At 37.6% G+C, this 13451-nt stretch overlaps 1 protein-coding gene across 13 annotated transcripts in view; it reads left to right on the top strand.

Moving 5' to 3' along the window:
- DLG1 (discs large MAGUK scaffold protein 1) overlaps positions 1 to 13451 on the top strand; it is a 140083-nt gene that overhangs the window by 17489 nt on the left and 109143 nt on the right. Inside the window, exon 1 of one of the 13 annotated variants that reach the window (XM_054282816.1) lies at positions 7381 to 7923. The exons of the other annotated variants lie outside the window; for them this stretch is intronic. Coding sequence (XP_054138791.1) covers positions 7894 to 7923 — 30 coding nt within the window. The 5' untranslated portion in view covers positions 7381 to 7893. Of the gene's footprint in view, positions 1 to 7380; positions 7924 to 13451 lie in introns of those variants that run through there. 13 annotated transcript variants of the gene reach the window in all.

Genomic DNA, 13451 nt, shown 5'->3' with positions numbered 1-13451 from the left:
ACTGCCGGGAGCACAAGGCCCTGTCCTTGACACTGCACCAGTGACAGCAGGCGCATTATCATGGCACAGTCACTGATGCTTTGAAAGGAGGAGTTGCCTGATTTGGGAAAGCTCACCAGAGGTGTGAGTGTCTGCTCTCAGCTGCACTGTGTGCCTCTCCAGTCCAGTCTGGTGGCCATGCTGGTGTTAACTAACAGAACCTGATGTGGTGTGGATTACTTTATTTTTCAAGTGGTCTAGACTTGAACATTTATGACATAGTTGCCTGTCTTCTGTCATATTTTTTGTCTTGAGTATAATGTGAAAATCAGAGTTGTTTGACCTTCAGTATATGAAGGTCAGGTTTTAGGTTTACTTCCAGTGTTTAAAAACATAGCTGCGTGTATTGGTGTTGATCCCAGTTCATGTGAAACTGAAAGCAAGCTTTTCTCCCAGTCTCTGTCACAGTAAATGTTACCTTGTATTTCATTAGTTAGAGTACTGTTTCCATGTTAAGTTGGAAGGTGAACAAATTGGAAAAATGTTACTTTAGTACTGGCTTCATTTTCGTTTTTCTAGTATATCTGAATGTCTTAGTTTAGTTTTCAAATAAATATGAAAATTGTTACATAAGCATACGTATGTTTTTATCGACCTTAATTCTTTCTTCTTCAGCGACTTTTTTTTTTTTGTATGCCTGCTAGGCAATACTTTTCCCTCAATATTTCAAAATTTATTTAAAATTACAAGGAGAAATTCTCATGTATTCACAGTTTATATTCCACATACTTGCTATGTATATTATGTGAAAATTTATGTTTTAATGCTTAATGCATTTCAGTTTCAGTAATGCTTTTTTTAGCTACTTAGGATATTAAAAAATTGATTTTATATTTGGTTTTAATAAACCCAAGAGCATAATAATTCCAGTACAGCATGTGTTTAATTGAGTGGTTTGTTTTGCTTGCTGAAATTTACTAGAGACTGGGGGGACTTGGGCTTAGTATATTGGATTTTGTTCACAGCTAGCTTTTTTAAAATAAATTCTCACTTTTCAGACTTTCAAGGCTGCAGCCCAGTTCAGTGTTAGTTCATTAACCAGACACAAGCAGATTGTATGCACTTTGAGATTATTTTAAATCTATTCTGTGTTTTGCCAGGCTGGTGAGTCCACAAGTGATACGAATGGAATGGCTTTTTTCTTGCACAGACATTGTTAGCCTTTGAAGTAATGTATTTCAACCCCATTTCTTCTACCTTGCTGATATTGTTTTGCTGTAGTTACCGTGGGCCAAATTAATATTCTTCCAGCTGACCCTTCGATGGTATATGTGAGAGTGGCTTGAGAGTGGGAATATAATGCCCCCCTAAAGAGATTAAGGATTGAATTACAAGAACTTTCTACACAGCTGACTTTGGGAATGACTTTTTAGCAATGTGTGCTTGTGTATATACATAGAATAGTGGTATACAAGCTTAGGTTGCCTGAGGACTTCTCATGGCACGTAGCCTACTTCTGTTTTTCCCTTCCTGCTCCTGAATCCAAGACTGGAGTTTGAAATCCCCGTAGGCTGAGTATTAGAGAAAGTTGGAACTACAGATTACAAATTTTCCTGCTCACAGCAATCTGTTTTCTTTTCCATGCTCTATATTTCTTGGAACATTATTTAACAGTTTTATTTGTTTCAGTCTCCAGTACAAAATGATGGGGGGAAAAAAACCACTAAAAAAAAAAGAGAGAGAGTGATTCAAGACAGTGATAAAGCAGGAAAGGAATGTTAATCCTTTCAGTACTGGGAACTAGTTTAAAAAACCAAATGTATGCAATCTGAAAAGGACGAATGGTTCATCCCTTTCCTTGTGTACATTAAAGACCGAGCTCAAGTGTGCCTGGCAAAGCGAACAAATGTGAAACGGGATCTGGGCGCTGTGTGCGAGCCGAGCCGCGCCGGGAGCCGCTTGCTGTGATCTGTGGTGCCATCTGTAGGTGGGACACTTGTGTTGGACAAATACACCGTGAAACTCCAATCACCGGGAGAAATCTCTCACCTAATTGAGTATTGCTAAGGAAATAGCCTTAGCAATAAGGCTATTTGCCTTGTGGCATTCTTTTTTATCTTTAAATCTGTAGGATCTGTTTTAGTATTTTAATTGTTTTAAACCAGAGAAGTTGTTTGCTGTTTAGCTTGGATTTAACAGTAGCCACAATAATTTGATTTTAGATGTTGGGAAAAAACCCACTGAACAATGTCTCCAAGGAAATTTTTTGCTTTAAGATGTGGAACTCAATCTGGAGTCTCTTACAGTTGGATGAGGACACCTTTGTATTTAGTGAGTAATGCTTTCTGAAGGACTTTGGTCTGACCTGTGGTTTTCCCATCTATCTGCTCATGCCTGTGTGTTTAGTGTCTGGCATGTAGAGACTGGCTAGCTCACTCTCTTCTAGGGCCTTTTGCCAAATTTTTTCTCCATACAAAGAAAGCAAAAGAGGAAGTAAGGAAACAGCTGATATGTCTGCAATTTCAGCTAAAATTTGATGCCAAGGCAGAGTGGAAAGGAAACTCACTCAATGTCTTGCAATTACAAGATAGCTCAGTATCACCTGTGAGGTGTGAAGGATTTTGACCAGCTAAGTCTTGAAAATCTCAAAAACTGGAAATGCAAAACTTTTCTGGTCAATCTGTTCCAATGCTTGACTATCCTTATGGTGAAAAAACTTTACTCTGTTTTTGATTGAAGTTTCTGTTTCAATTCATTTGTAGTTTCTAGGGGTTTTCCAGGTGCATTTCCACATGTACCTGGCTTTGTCTTGTGGCTAACCCCAGTGTAGGTACTGGAGGGCTGCTTTTAGGTTCTGAACTCTTTATCCAAGCTTAAACAAGCCCTGTACCCTCATCCTCTCTTTAAGGGTCAAGGCTTCTAAAAACCCTCTCACCATCTTGATGGCCTCCTGCAAAACTTGCTCCAGGTTATCAAAATCCTTGTATTGAGGCCCCAAAATGGAATGCAGTGTTCCAGATGCCCTAATTAAAGTGTCAAGCAAAGGGAAATCATAGTTATATGTTACTACTGGCTGTGTTTTTGTTATTGCAGCTCCTGTTCACCTCCTTTGCTGTTAAGGCCTGCTGCAGGCTTGTGTTCACTTTGCTCAGTATCTGTCAACATGAATATTTTGAAAACGGGTAAAATTAATCTAATTTTCACCTAAAATATGGGAATTGTCTTTGTTTACAAAGCAACCACTAATGTCTTCATAACCTTTTAAAAATCGTGATAATTTTGTATAACTTCTTATAAGATAAGCTGATGTAGTCTGGAGGAAAGAATTTTGGATGTCTGGTTCCTAGTGCAGTGAAAAAAATCTGTGTTGAATCAGTAGCAGTTTGTATTCAGAATAGAATGGTACCTCAGGCAGTTTATCAGGATCTTAGTGGAAATCTTGTAAGGAGATACCTGCATATGTAGAGTGCATTTTTGAAGTGCAAGATGCTCTGGTTCTGTTTTTCTGTTTCAACTCCATTATCTTCACCTACACTTTACAAAGTCATTCTTACCTGTTGTATTAACAAACTGTTCCAATGAAAATCCCTGACCTATTGGACTATGTTCAAATACCTTCTTTGCCTTAATATTTATAAAGATTCAGTGCTGGTTAGCTTGCTGATATGCTATGTCTGCTCCTTGTTATTGCACTGGTCCTTTATGCCTGTGTCTGTATGTGTCTATTTCCCCAAATTTATACCAATTCCTTCTCTGCACATGATGTGCATGCTTTATTTCAGCAGCTAGCATAGTCCTGGGTTACTCAGGAGCTTCATGGCTTTCTCTGTGTTAACTTTACAGTGAGGAAATGGTATTTGGCTTGCTATGTGTTTTGCCTTCAATACTTGAAATCCAGACTGTTTGTACAAAGAAAAGAATGTAAGTCTTGAACCAAAGCTGAAAAAGTCTTCCAGGGGCAGGCTCCTGGTCATAGTGAATTCAAAAGCAAATAAACGAAATCCAGATGCTCAGTTCAGGATGTATACACAAGCAATAAAACCCTGCTGTTTCCAAATGTCTCAATTTAGAAGTAAATAGACAACTTAGAAATTCACTTTAAAAAAATCTAATTGTTTTTTATAAACTTGTAATAATTACATCTTGCAGCCAGATTCAAAAGCAGCTATATAAATTATGAACATCTTGCACTTCTAGTGCTTTCTTTACTAAAGTAGCTGAGAAAATGCTTGCAGATATGATAGTGCTTGATCTTTACTGAGTCTTTGGTATGTCTCCTCAAATATGCAGAGGTTGAGCATTTGACATTCCCTTGTGAGGCTGAGCTGAGCCTGCTTCTCTGGTTACACCTGTGACAGCTCTGCTTTGTGTGGCTTTTCTCATAGAACCCAAGAGCAAATTAGCATTTAAATCACCACATGTACTTTTAGATTTGTGCATAGATGAAGAAATTATTTATCGGCAAAATCAGTATTTTCTGAAGCATTGTTCTCATTTGCATGATTTATTTCTCTGCATAGTTTATCTGTGCATGAATTTTCCTTTATTTAGTTATCTGGTGGTTTTGTGATAGAATCTGCCACACTGGAAAAAGAATAAGCCCGTGAAGGCACAAAAACATGACTGCTAAACATAACCTGAAAGAATTCATAAGTAATTCAAGGAAAGAAAAACCTATCTCTTACCTTTGTGTGAGAAAGAGAATCATCCTTGGTTGTTTTTAATATTAATGCCATGAATAGTGGTGAATGGAAATGCATTTTTGCCTTCTGGCCAAGCTGTATAGAACAGTTTTTACTGGTTGTTACTGAGATCACTTGGAGCTGACAGGACAGAAAGATTTATTTTTAATGAGAATGAATGACATTGAAGAAATCACAATGTTTCTCCCAAATTCAGTAGAATAATAGTTAATTTAATGACTAACAGCACTATGTGAAAATGTCTTACTCTTCGGTGCATGAAAGGATGACTTCATGTATTTCATGACTGTGATTCAGGTTTTGGTGTGTTCTTTAATATCTTTCTGTTCCTTCTCACAATACAATTTAAAGGAATGAAGGTTCTAATTTATTTTATTAAATTGTTTAATTGTAGTAGTTTTGCTTCTGGATTTTTTACCTATTGAAAAACGTTCTTCTTGTATCCAAAATTTACACATACTTGCTTATTCAAGGAGTTTTATTATTTGTTTTCAAGAAGCTGTATTATTTTTTTTTTATATGAAAATGCCAAACCTCCTGAATGCTTGAGCATTGGTCCATATTTTTTGAACATTTATTTCTTCTATATACAGTATTTCCAGTGAAAAGACTGCAGAAACTGCTTTTGGGCTGTTACCTTTGAGTGCTTCTCTCTCTGTACACTCTGTTTATGAAAACGTGTATTGGTGTTTGCCACAAAATCTTCTGGTCTACTGGTATGGATTTTTTTTCCCCTGTGTGTGGCCATTGTTAGCTGAAGATGGGTCTTGAGAGAAGCACGTACAGTTACCAGGAGGAGTTTTAATCCATCATAAGTGGTGCAGTGCTTGGTAAAGGGCTCTGAGGTACCTTGGTTGTGCATCCTGCTCTGATTTGTGCAGTGCATGCATTACTACATTTCAAACACACTTGGTATGAGATGACTTTCTGTCTGCTCTGGAGTGTTTTGAGTGCCAGTTCATGATGGGCAGCTTGATCACAGATCCTGAGCAAAGAAATGCCTTTTCCTCACCTCTCTGGTGAGGTCTCTTCTACATCTCATAGTCTGCATTGGAACTTGAAGGAAGTTACTTGCTTGCTATGACAGGACTAATGGGTCCTGGGTCTTGTTGGAAAGGTGGTGACAAGTGGGAGAGGAGAAAAATGATATGATAATGACCCTTAGTTCTAAAAGTGTCCCAAAGAAGGCAAGAGAACAAAAAATTGAGACTAAAAGTGATTGATTCTTGACCTAAGCTAATTGTAGCCAGGAATAATCTGCAAAAGCTTAATCTTGTGCCAAGGTGGCTGAGAGAAATTTCAGTGGTGAGCAGGATTGTTAATCTTTGCCCTTCATGGACAGAGCATGAGGGACAAGCCAAGTTTCCATGTGCTATTGGCGTTCCTAGAGCTGTTTGTGCAAGAAATGTGCATTTGGACTGACTGCATGTCTCGTTTTAGTCATTGGAGATGTTTCTGGCCTACACACTGGACATGTGCCAAGTTACCTAAAAATGCCTTTCCTTAACTTTTTGGGTACTTGCACTTTGTTAATTTCTCTGAACCTTATAGTCTTCCTAAAAGAGTACTTGGGAAATGCAAGAATTTCTTTGTGAGATAGCTCATGTGCATTCAGCTATGAAGGTAATCCCTCCCTCCCTCCCTCCCTTTTCTGACACAGGAATGTTTCATCAGCCTAATTTGTTCTTTTTTGTTTTTTGAAGTTAGAACTTTTAGCCTTCTGTCTGGGTTCAGTCAGTTTCAGCAGTCTGAAAGATGCATATTTTTTCCTCTGATGCTTTGTAGCAGTGAGAATTTCACCTAGGTGGTCATAGCAGAAAATCTGCACATATTTTATAGACAGTATAAAAATGAGAAATATCTCTGGCTTGACTTGGACATACAAGGTAAAAATCATCATCTTAGTGGTTGAATGGTGTAAGATTTGTCTTAAAATTCCATTCAAGTTTGTCCTATAAAGATATCATCCACCCATAAAACAAAATGTGTGATTTTGGCAAGATTAGGCAAGATTAGTTTCCTTATATACCCCCTTCATCCCCTCTAATAGCCCCCCCCCACACCACTTCTCCCAGTATGTACAGAAGAGCTGGGAGCCAAGTTGCAGGAAGTTTAAAGAGAGTGCTCTAGATACACAGTATATTCTAGAATTGTTTTGGTGCAAAATGCAGTCAGTTGTACATCTTGGGATAAAAGCAGAATGATACAGATGAGATTTAATAGCTTGAAATTAGTCATTGAGTTTTTTCAATATACTTCATTGTGTTTGCAGCAAAGGTGTTAGTGGGGGGACCTAATAGGACAAGACAGTGGGAGCGGAGTTTACAAGCTGCTTTCAATGCCTCTTGTGGGAAATTAATGTAATAAGGTCCTTACCAATGGATGGAACTGTCAGGTTAGTGTTTCAGAGTGCACAGGAGGTTGTTTTGTGCCCAAGAGTTAGACTTTTCCCAGCTGTGCTAATTAGGCACAGAAGACAATGCCTGCGCATTCAAACTTTGCCTTGTCACACCATTACAGCCTCACAAAAGGAAATGAAATTCTAGGTTAATTCAAGGCTCAAAATAGCATTTCTCTTGCAATATGCATTACTCTTTCCTAGCCACTTTCTCCTCTCCCTGATCTACATGGAATATTCCATTCATTACTGCTTAGGAAATCAGTTATTTTGCAGTCTGCAAATGCTGAAATGACGTTAGGGGAGAAATACTTGTTTGCAACCAAAACTATTTTTGAACAAACGCTTCATTTTAGAAATCCTAGCCAGCTAAGAAAAGCTGAATTGAGATTTTTTGCTGTAAAATAATTTTGTATTGCATTTCATCAAATGATTCCCTGTGATGCTCATGTGTTAGGTAATCCTGACAGAGGAGTATTTGAAATAGAATACGAAGAGGTACTTAACTGGTATGGAACAGGATTTGACATCTTTTGTGGAATATTTGCAAGGATACATTTAACTTTTTCAGACATAGATAACCAAAATAGGTTAAGAATTCTTCATGAAAGTTAAAGCGTTTGTATTTTAGCCTGCTGCTTTTTCTCCACGGTGTTTCTACCTCTGAATGAATCCAAAGGGAAAGCTGGCACTCACTCAGCTGTTTTGACTATTAAATAAGTGTGCTTTTTCTCATTCTGTTGAGATGGTGTTTAGCTGTGACTGAACATAAACCTTTTAAATGTTTGGAAATATACCTGCTATGCTGAAAGGATGGATTGCTTATGCATTGTAACAACAAAGGTAAGACGATAAAGCTTTTGATTCATGCCTACAATCTCGGAAGTTCTTATTGCATCTTTCTTCCAGTTTTTACTACCTGTAATGAAAATGCCTTGATGGTTTTCTAGTGTTGATCTTTTTTAAACTTTAAACTGTACAGATCATGAAAATAAATTCCATAGTTGTTGCTAAGAACAATCATAGATGTTAATGTTTTGAAGAACTAATTATGCACATATTGAAAAGTGTAGTAGAATGACTTTTTCCCTCTCATTCTGCAGTAAGGCACTCTTTTGTAAAAATTCACTCTCTTTAAATGTGCTAAAATAGCAGTTTGCTTTTTATTCCAGAATAAGAAATTCCAAATGATGTTTTACATAACCTTTATCAGGACATGTTTAAAATAATCATCAAATAGAAGAAGATGAATATGGCAAGTCATGTTAGGGATGGATATATTTCAAGATGCTTTATTATTTTCACATCTTGCTGCTTGGAGATGAAGACACCCAGATAACTTAGAGTCATTACTTCTGTGCTAGGATAAAGTTTTATGTAAGTTTGTTTTTAATGCAGTCCAGTTGTAACTGCTAAAGATAAAATCTGATGCATAAATGTAATATATTAGTACTGTGCTTGTGAAGTATGGGCTTCGTGAGTTTGGTGTTTTGGAGGCTTTTATTTTCCTTCAAGTAGTAAAATTGTTCTGTATTGCTCCCCTTTCCCTGGGTGTTGAGATAGTTGCTAGATTATATTTTTTTTTTTTTTTGACAAACTGATTTAACTTCTAGCATTCTTCTGGATAATTTGAAACCATAAAACTTGCTTATACAAACTTCTTCTCAAGAAGTAGAATAAAATTGAACATCTTTAAGAATATTAGGTGAATTTAATGATAGCTTTTACCAAAGAAAAGATGCTTTCCGGGTTTTTTGACACAAGGAAGCAAAGGCTGACTGAAATGAATGAAATTATCTTGTCTCTCACTAGCAAAGGAGTCTTTCTGGTGTCTGAACTGTCACAGTTCTTTTGGAAGTTAAATATACCCTTTAAAATCATGTTTGAATGATAGTAATTTGTGGCATTTTGATTTTATTTATTTTAGAATATTCTCTTTCGTACAGTCAGATTGGGATTGGATATTGATTGCTTCATTTCAGTTATATTGATATGTACCTTAATTTTACTGTACTTATTTTAAAAAAGGCAGAGGTAGAGCTGTCATTTTTATAACTGAAGTGCTTACCTTTAGTTTTATTTTGGATATTTTTTCACCTTCACATATCTACTTGTCTAAGAGCAGAAGGACAATTTATATGGAAAGTTAAGCCAACAGAAAACATTCTGTGAAAAAGAGTTGTTTTTTAGTATGACTGGCTTAGCTCTGTGCTGCTAAGAAAGTAAGACTGCTTACAGAAATGCTCACAGAAATGTTGCACAGGAGAGGGAGAGATCAGCTCTGCACAGCCCAGACTTGCAGGGGTTAGACTGGTGCATTTCCACCTGGAGTTATCAGCACTTCATCCTTCCTGCCTGCTTCTTGTGAAGTTTTGGCCTCATTTAACTAAATGCTGCTGTAGTACCTTGCAGCTTCAACTAAAGCAGTTTATTTAAAGTGGGGCTTAGAAAAGAGCTGTGTGCTTCCCTGTGTACCCGTGTGTTTCTAGTAGTTGTAGCCTAATAAAAAGTACATTCCTTGGTTTTGTACATAAACCTATATTTCAAATCTCAAGAAAAATCAATGCATGTAAGTAAGGCAATTTTGAAATCAGCATTAATGTAATGTATGATAGGATTAGTAAAAAATGCTTCCCCTTTCTCTACCTTGAGTGGAGGCGTATTTGAAACAATTCATTGTTACTCTTTTCTGACTAGGGCAGAGAAGAATTTGGCCAGTGAGATGAATTTTCTAGTAGATTTCAGAAGTCTTTTGTAATTTGGTCTTTGATATTTCTTTTTTGCTTAGTTAAAAATTCAGATCTAGTCACAATAGATGAACAGGTCATTAAACTAATTTCTAGAACAAAGGTTCTAACTGGTTTACTTGGCCCAAATCTAGTGCAAAGAATACTGATTAATACAGTATTTTTTCCTCCTTATGTGGGCACGTTGGCTTGATGTAGGTAGGCAAATTTGCATCACTGCAACCATGGATACTATTAAGAGCAGGCACGTGGGCTGAGCTTACAGTAATGATTTTTATTTAAGTCACAGTTTTAAATGAGTTCATGGCACTTAAAAATACAGAATATGAAAAGTCGTTGATTCTTCCAGAAAAAACAATTTTTAGCATTCATTCTTAACTTTGTTCCATAGTATACTTCCAGCAAAGGAGTTGAATTTAAAATGACAATGATCTAGAATAGCTTTAAATAATATATCTAGCCTGAGAAGTGTGAAAAAACAATTGTTTTGTACCATTTTTATTTCAAAATCCTAAGAAGCATCCTGCCTTGGAGGATATATCAGAGCAGTATCAGTGTGGTGCAGTCCTTGTTTCTTGCAGTAACCAAACTCCAGTATTTCAGGAGAGGAGAAATGTATAATGCATCAAACTGTTACTAGAGGAGAAAGGTGAAGGGTTTTTTCCTAAGCTGTAAAACTTAAGCTGTGAGACCTCATAAAGTGGGAGTCTGAGCTCCTGATGTGGCTGCAAGGAGCCTGACCTCAGGAGCACAGTTACAGCTGGCATGGGTCAGGTGGGGAAGGTGACTCTGAGTTTGTGTGATTCCTGCAGCTTTCCTCCCTGGCTGTGCCTTTCACTGTAATTCAGTCCCATTGATGTTATAGTCAGGTTTTGGAATTTGCCTCAGCTTAAATGATTTTGTGCGTAATGGAATTTGTACTGAAACTGATCTTCTCCAACCATCTGCTTAAAGAAGGGGCAGCATCAGCTTTAGACCAGGTCACTCAGGGTTTTGATTTGGTTTTGTTTTCCTGCTGGGCACAACAAGGGCCCAGTTTTTTTTTTTCTTACTGTCTCCTCTTAGATGTGAGAAGGCTGTTAGCAGCTCCTGCCCGGGGCCTTTCTCTGGGTGAATAAGCCCAGTTCCCTGAACCTTTCTTCATTGTGCTTCAGCCAAGTGACCTCTTGGTGATTTTCCACTGTACTTGATCCTGTATTCCAGGTCTAACAAGTGTTTGAAGAAACATAGGTTGCAATGCAAGTTTTAGCCTTCTGTGTTATGTACTGTGTGCATAAAACCTGAAAACCTCAATGTTGGTAGGAAATATAATGTGAGAGGCAATTGTGTGAAAACAGAAACAGTGAAAAGCTAAGCTTTTATGTATAAACTTGATGGAGAAATTACTTGGTGGGCCCAAAGGAATTTGTTTTCTTAAGTGGAGGAGCAAAATACAGAATTTTGAATTTAAAATTGTTGATGAGATGTAAATGAGTTATATGAGCAATTTTTACACCGAAAGCTTAAGAAATACTTTCAGTACTTAATAGTACACAACAGCTCTGCCAAGTTGGCACATGTGAATGATGTGTCAGAATGGGTTTTGGCCAAGGATTTAATTTTGCCAACATTCTATGTCCTCCCTAAAAACCAAATTGCTTTCCAAACATATTTGATTGGACAAATCATAGTTACCTGGTGAGCCAGTTGAATAATACTAATAATAAATCATTTGCCTTTGCTATGTCATCTGGTTACAGTGTTGAAAAAAAGGGTGCAGAATCAGTCATAGAAGCTTTGGGAAGTGAAAAATTGGTGCAGCTCTAATGTTGGCAGCATCTGCAGAGGGTATGATACTGCTCTTGCATGTAAGCTTGATGTATAATGCAATGCTAAAGAAGCAGCTGCCTACTAGATAGTTGGGAAGTGTCAAATGCAAGGATTGGCCAGCTTTCATGTGGAATAGGAGACCAAGTGTGAGAAATGTTTGCCATGTTGGGTTTCAAGGGTATTTGCTAAAATCAGTGAGGAATACATGCTGAGAACACTGAGCTGATGGTCATGGCAGGAGAAACAATGTCCCAGCTGCCTGTATTTGTGAACAGCCCTTTGAAAAGTTTGAAGTTTTAATATACAGAATGAACTTAGGCAGAGGGTTATGCTTCTGATCTCTGCAGGGCACATAAAGAAACCCAGTGCAACATCAGATAGCTGGTGGTTGTAGCTAAAGAAATTAAGAAATATTATGTTTTGGATCCTATGGATGGAACTGAAAGTGGTTTCTCAGAGTTTTGAAGATGAATATGTTTCAAGGTGATTATTGATGACACCAAGAGTGATGCAGGTGGCGGAGAGTGATGATGGAGGAAATGATGAAGGGACCTGATATGCAAAATCTGAAAAGCTGTATAGGGAAGTAGGAGAAAACTTTGACTAACTTAAAGCAAATCATTATTAGAAATTTACATTCTTACTATATATGGATTACAAGGATATGATAAACTGTCTGCATTTAACTTCTTTCTAAGGAAGTTATCTGGATTTCAGAGTTCTCTTTCTGTGAACATGGTATTTGGTATTCTCCCAACTGACAGCAGTTTAAGACTCAAGAACATCCTGAGCCAGAGGCACTTGCTCTGGCTACAGATAGTGTTCTTTGGCTTTTCCTTAGGTGGATTATCTAGTCTCATCAAAATGTACATAGAGTACAGACCAAAGGTATAAATCCTTGTTGTTTGCTTTTTATACAGAGCATCTTCTAAGTTAATCCTTGCTTACTTGTGTTTGCTCGCTCTCTCTAAATGGCTGCGAGCATACAGGGCTGTTTAACCCAGAACTTAATAGGATTGTGTAGTTATTCACGCTGGCATCAGTGATGTTGATATTTATTAGAATTTGTGTGCTACAAGAAACTGAATATCAGGCTTCTGAGATGTTTATATGAAACTGATGAATTTAACATGAAGCTCTTGTGTTATTGTGTGTGTTTGTACTTATTTCTCCTTCTGCTTGAAATGAAAAAGCTGCTAATTAATACTAGAAATAAATGACAAATGGGTTATATTTGGTTATTGCATCAGGGAGTTGGACTGACTCTGAGAACATGGTGTGGAACATGTTGAGAATGGAGATGCTGAAAACTGTAGTAAAAAAGGAGAATAACTTTTTGAAATCAATCCTACAAATTAGACCCCTTCAAAGCATCTTTGTAACTCAATTTGCCTGCCTGGAGCTGTGTGGATTTATTTCAGAGGAGCTGATAGTCACAGCCTGAGTCATTTTTCAGGTATTAATGGCATCAGAGTGGTGAAGCATTCATTCCTGATCGCTTTTGCTTTGCTGACCTTGTTTACTTTGGGAAAAGAATTCAATCTCTGGCTGCATGAGTGACTGTGAAACCCAGTTGCTGGTGCTGCTGAGAATGCTTCTACCCCTTTTTGTTCACTGCCCACCTGCTAGGAACCTGCTAGAACTCTATGCTTTTCAGCTGGCCACTGAGTGAAAACAGCTCATGGAAAAGTCAAACAAGCACTAAACCATTGGAAGATAGCTGCTGGGATGGAGAGCTGTTAACTGTTGGGCAGCTGAAGTGATTCAGATGCCTGTGGAAAGGCAGGTAAAATGGTAAAACTTAACAGCTCAACA

Source organism: Melozone crissalis, unplaced genomic scaffold (assembly GCF_028551555.1).
Source record: "Melozone crissalis strain CALT ecotype California unplaced genomic scaffold, PUWL_Pcris_2 ptg000034l_1, whole genome shotgun sequence".
Taxonomy (NCBI): domain Eukaryota; kingdom Metazoa; phylum Chordata; class Aves; order Passeriformes; family Passerellidae; genus Melozone; species Melozone crissalis.
Note: the sequence above shows the minus strand (reverse complement) of the source record. Positions and strands in the feature narration are given on the sequence as shown.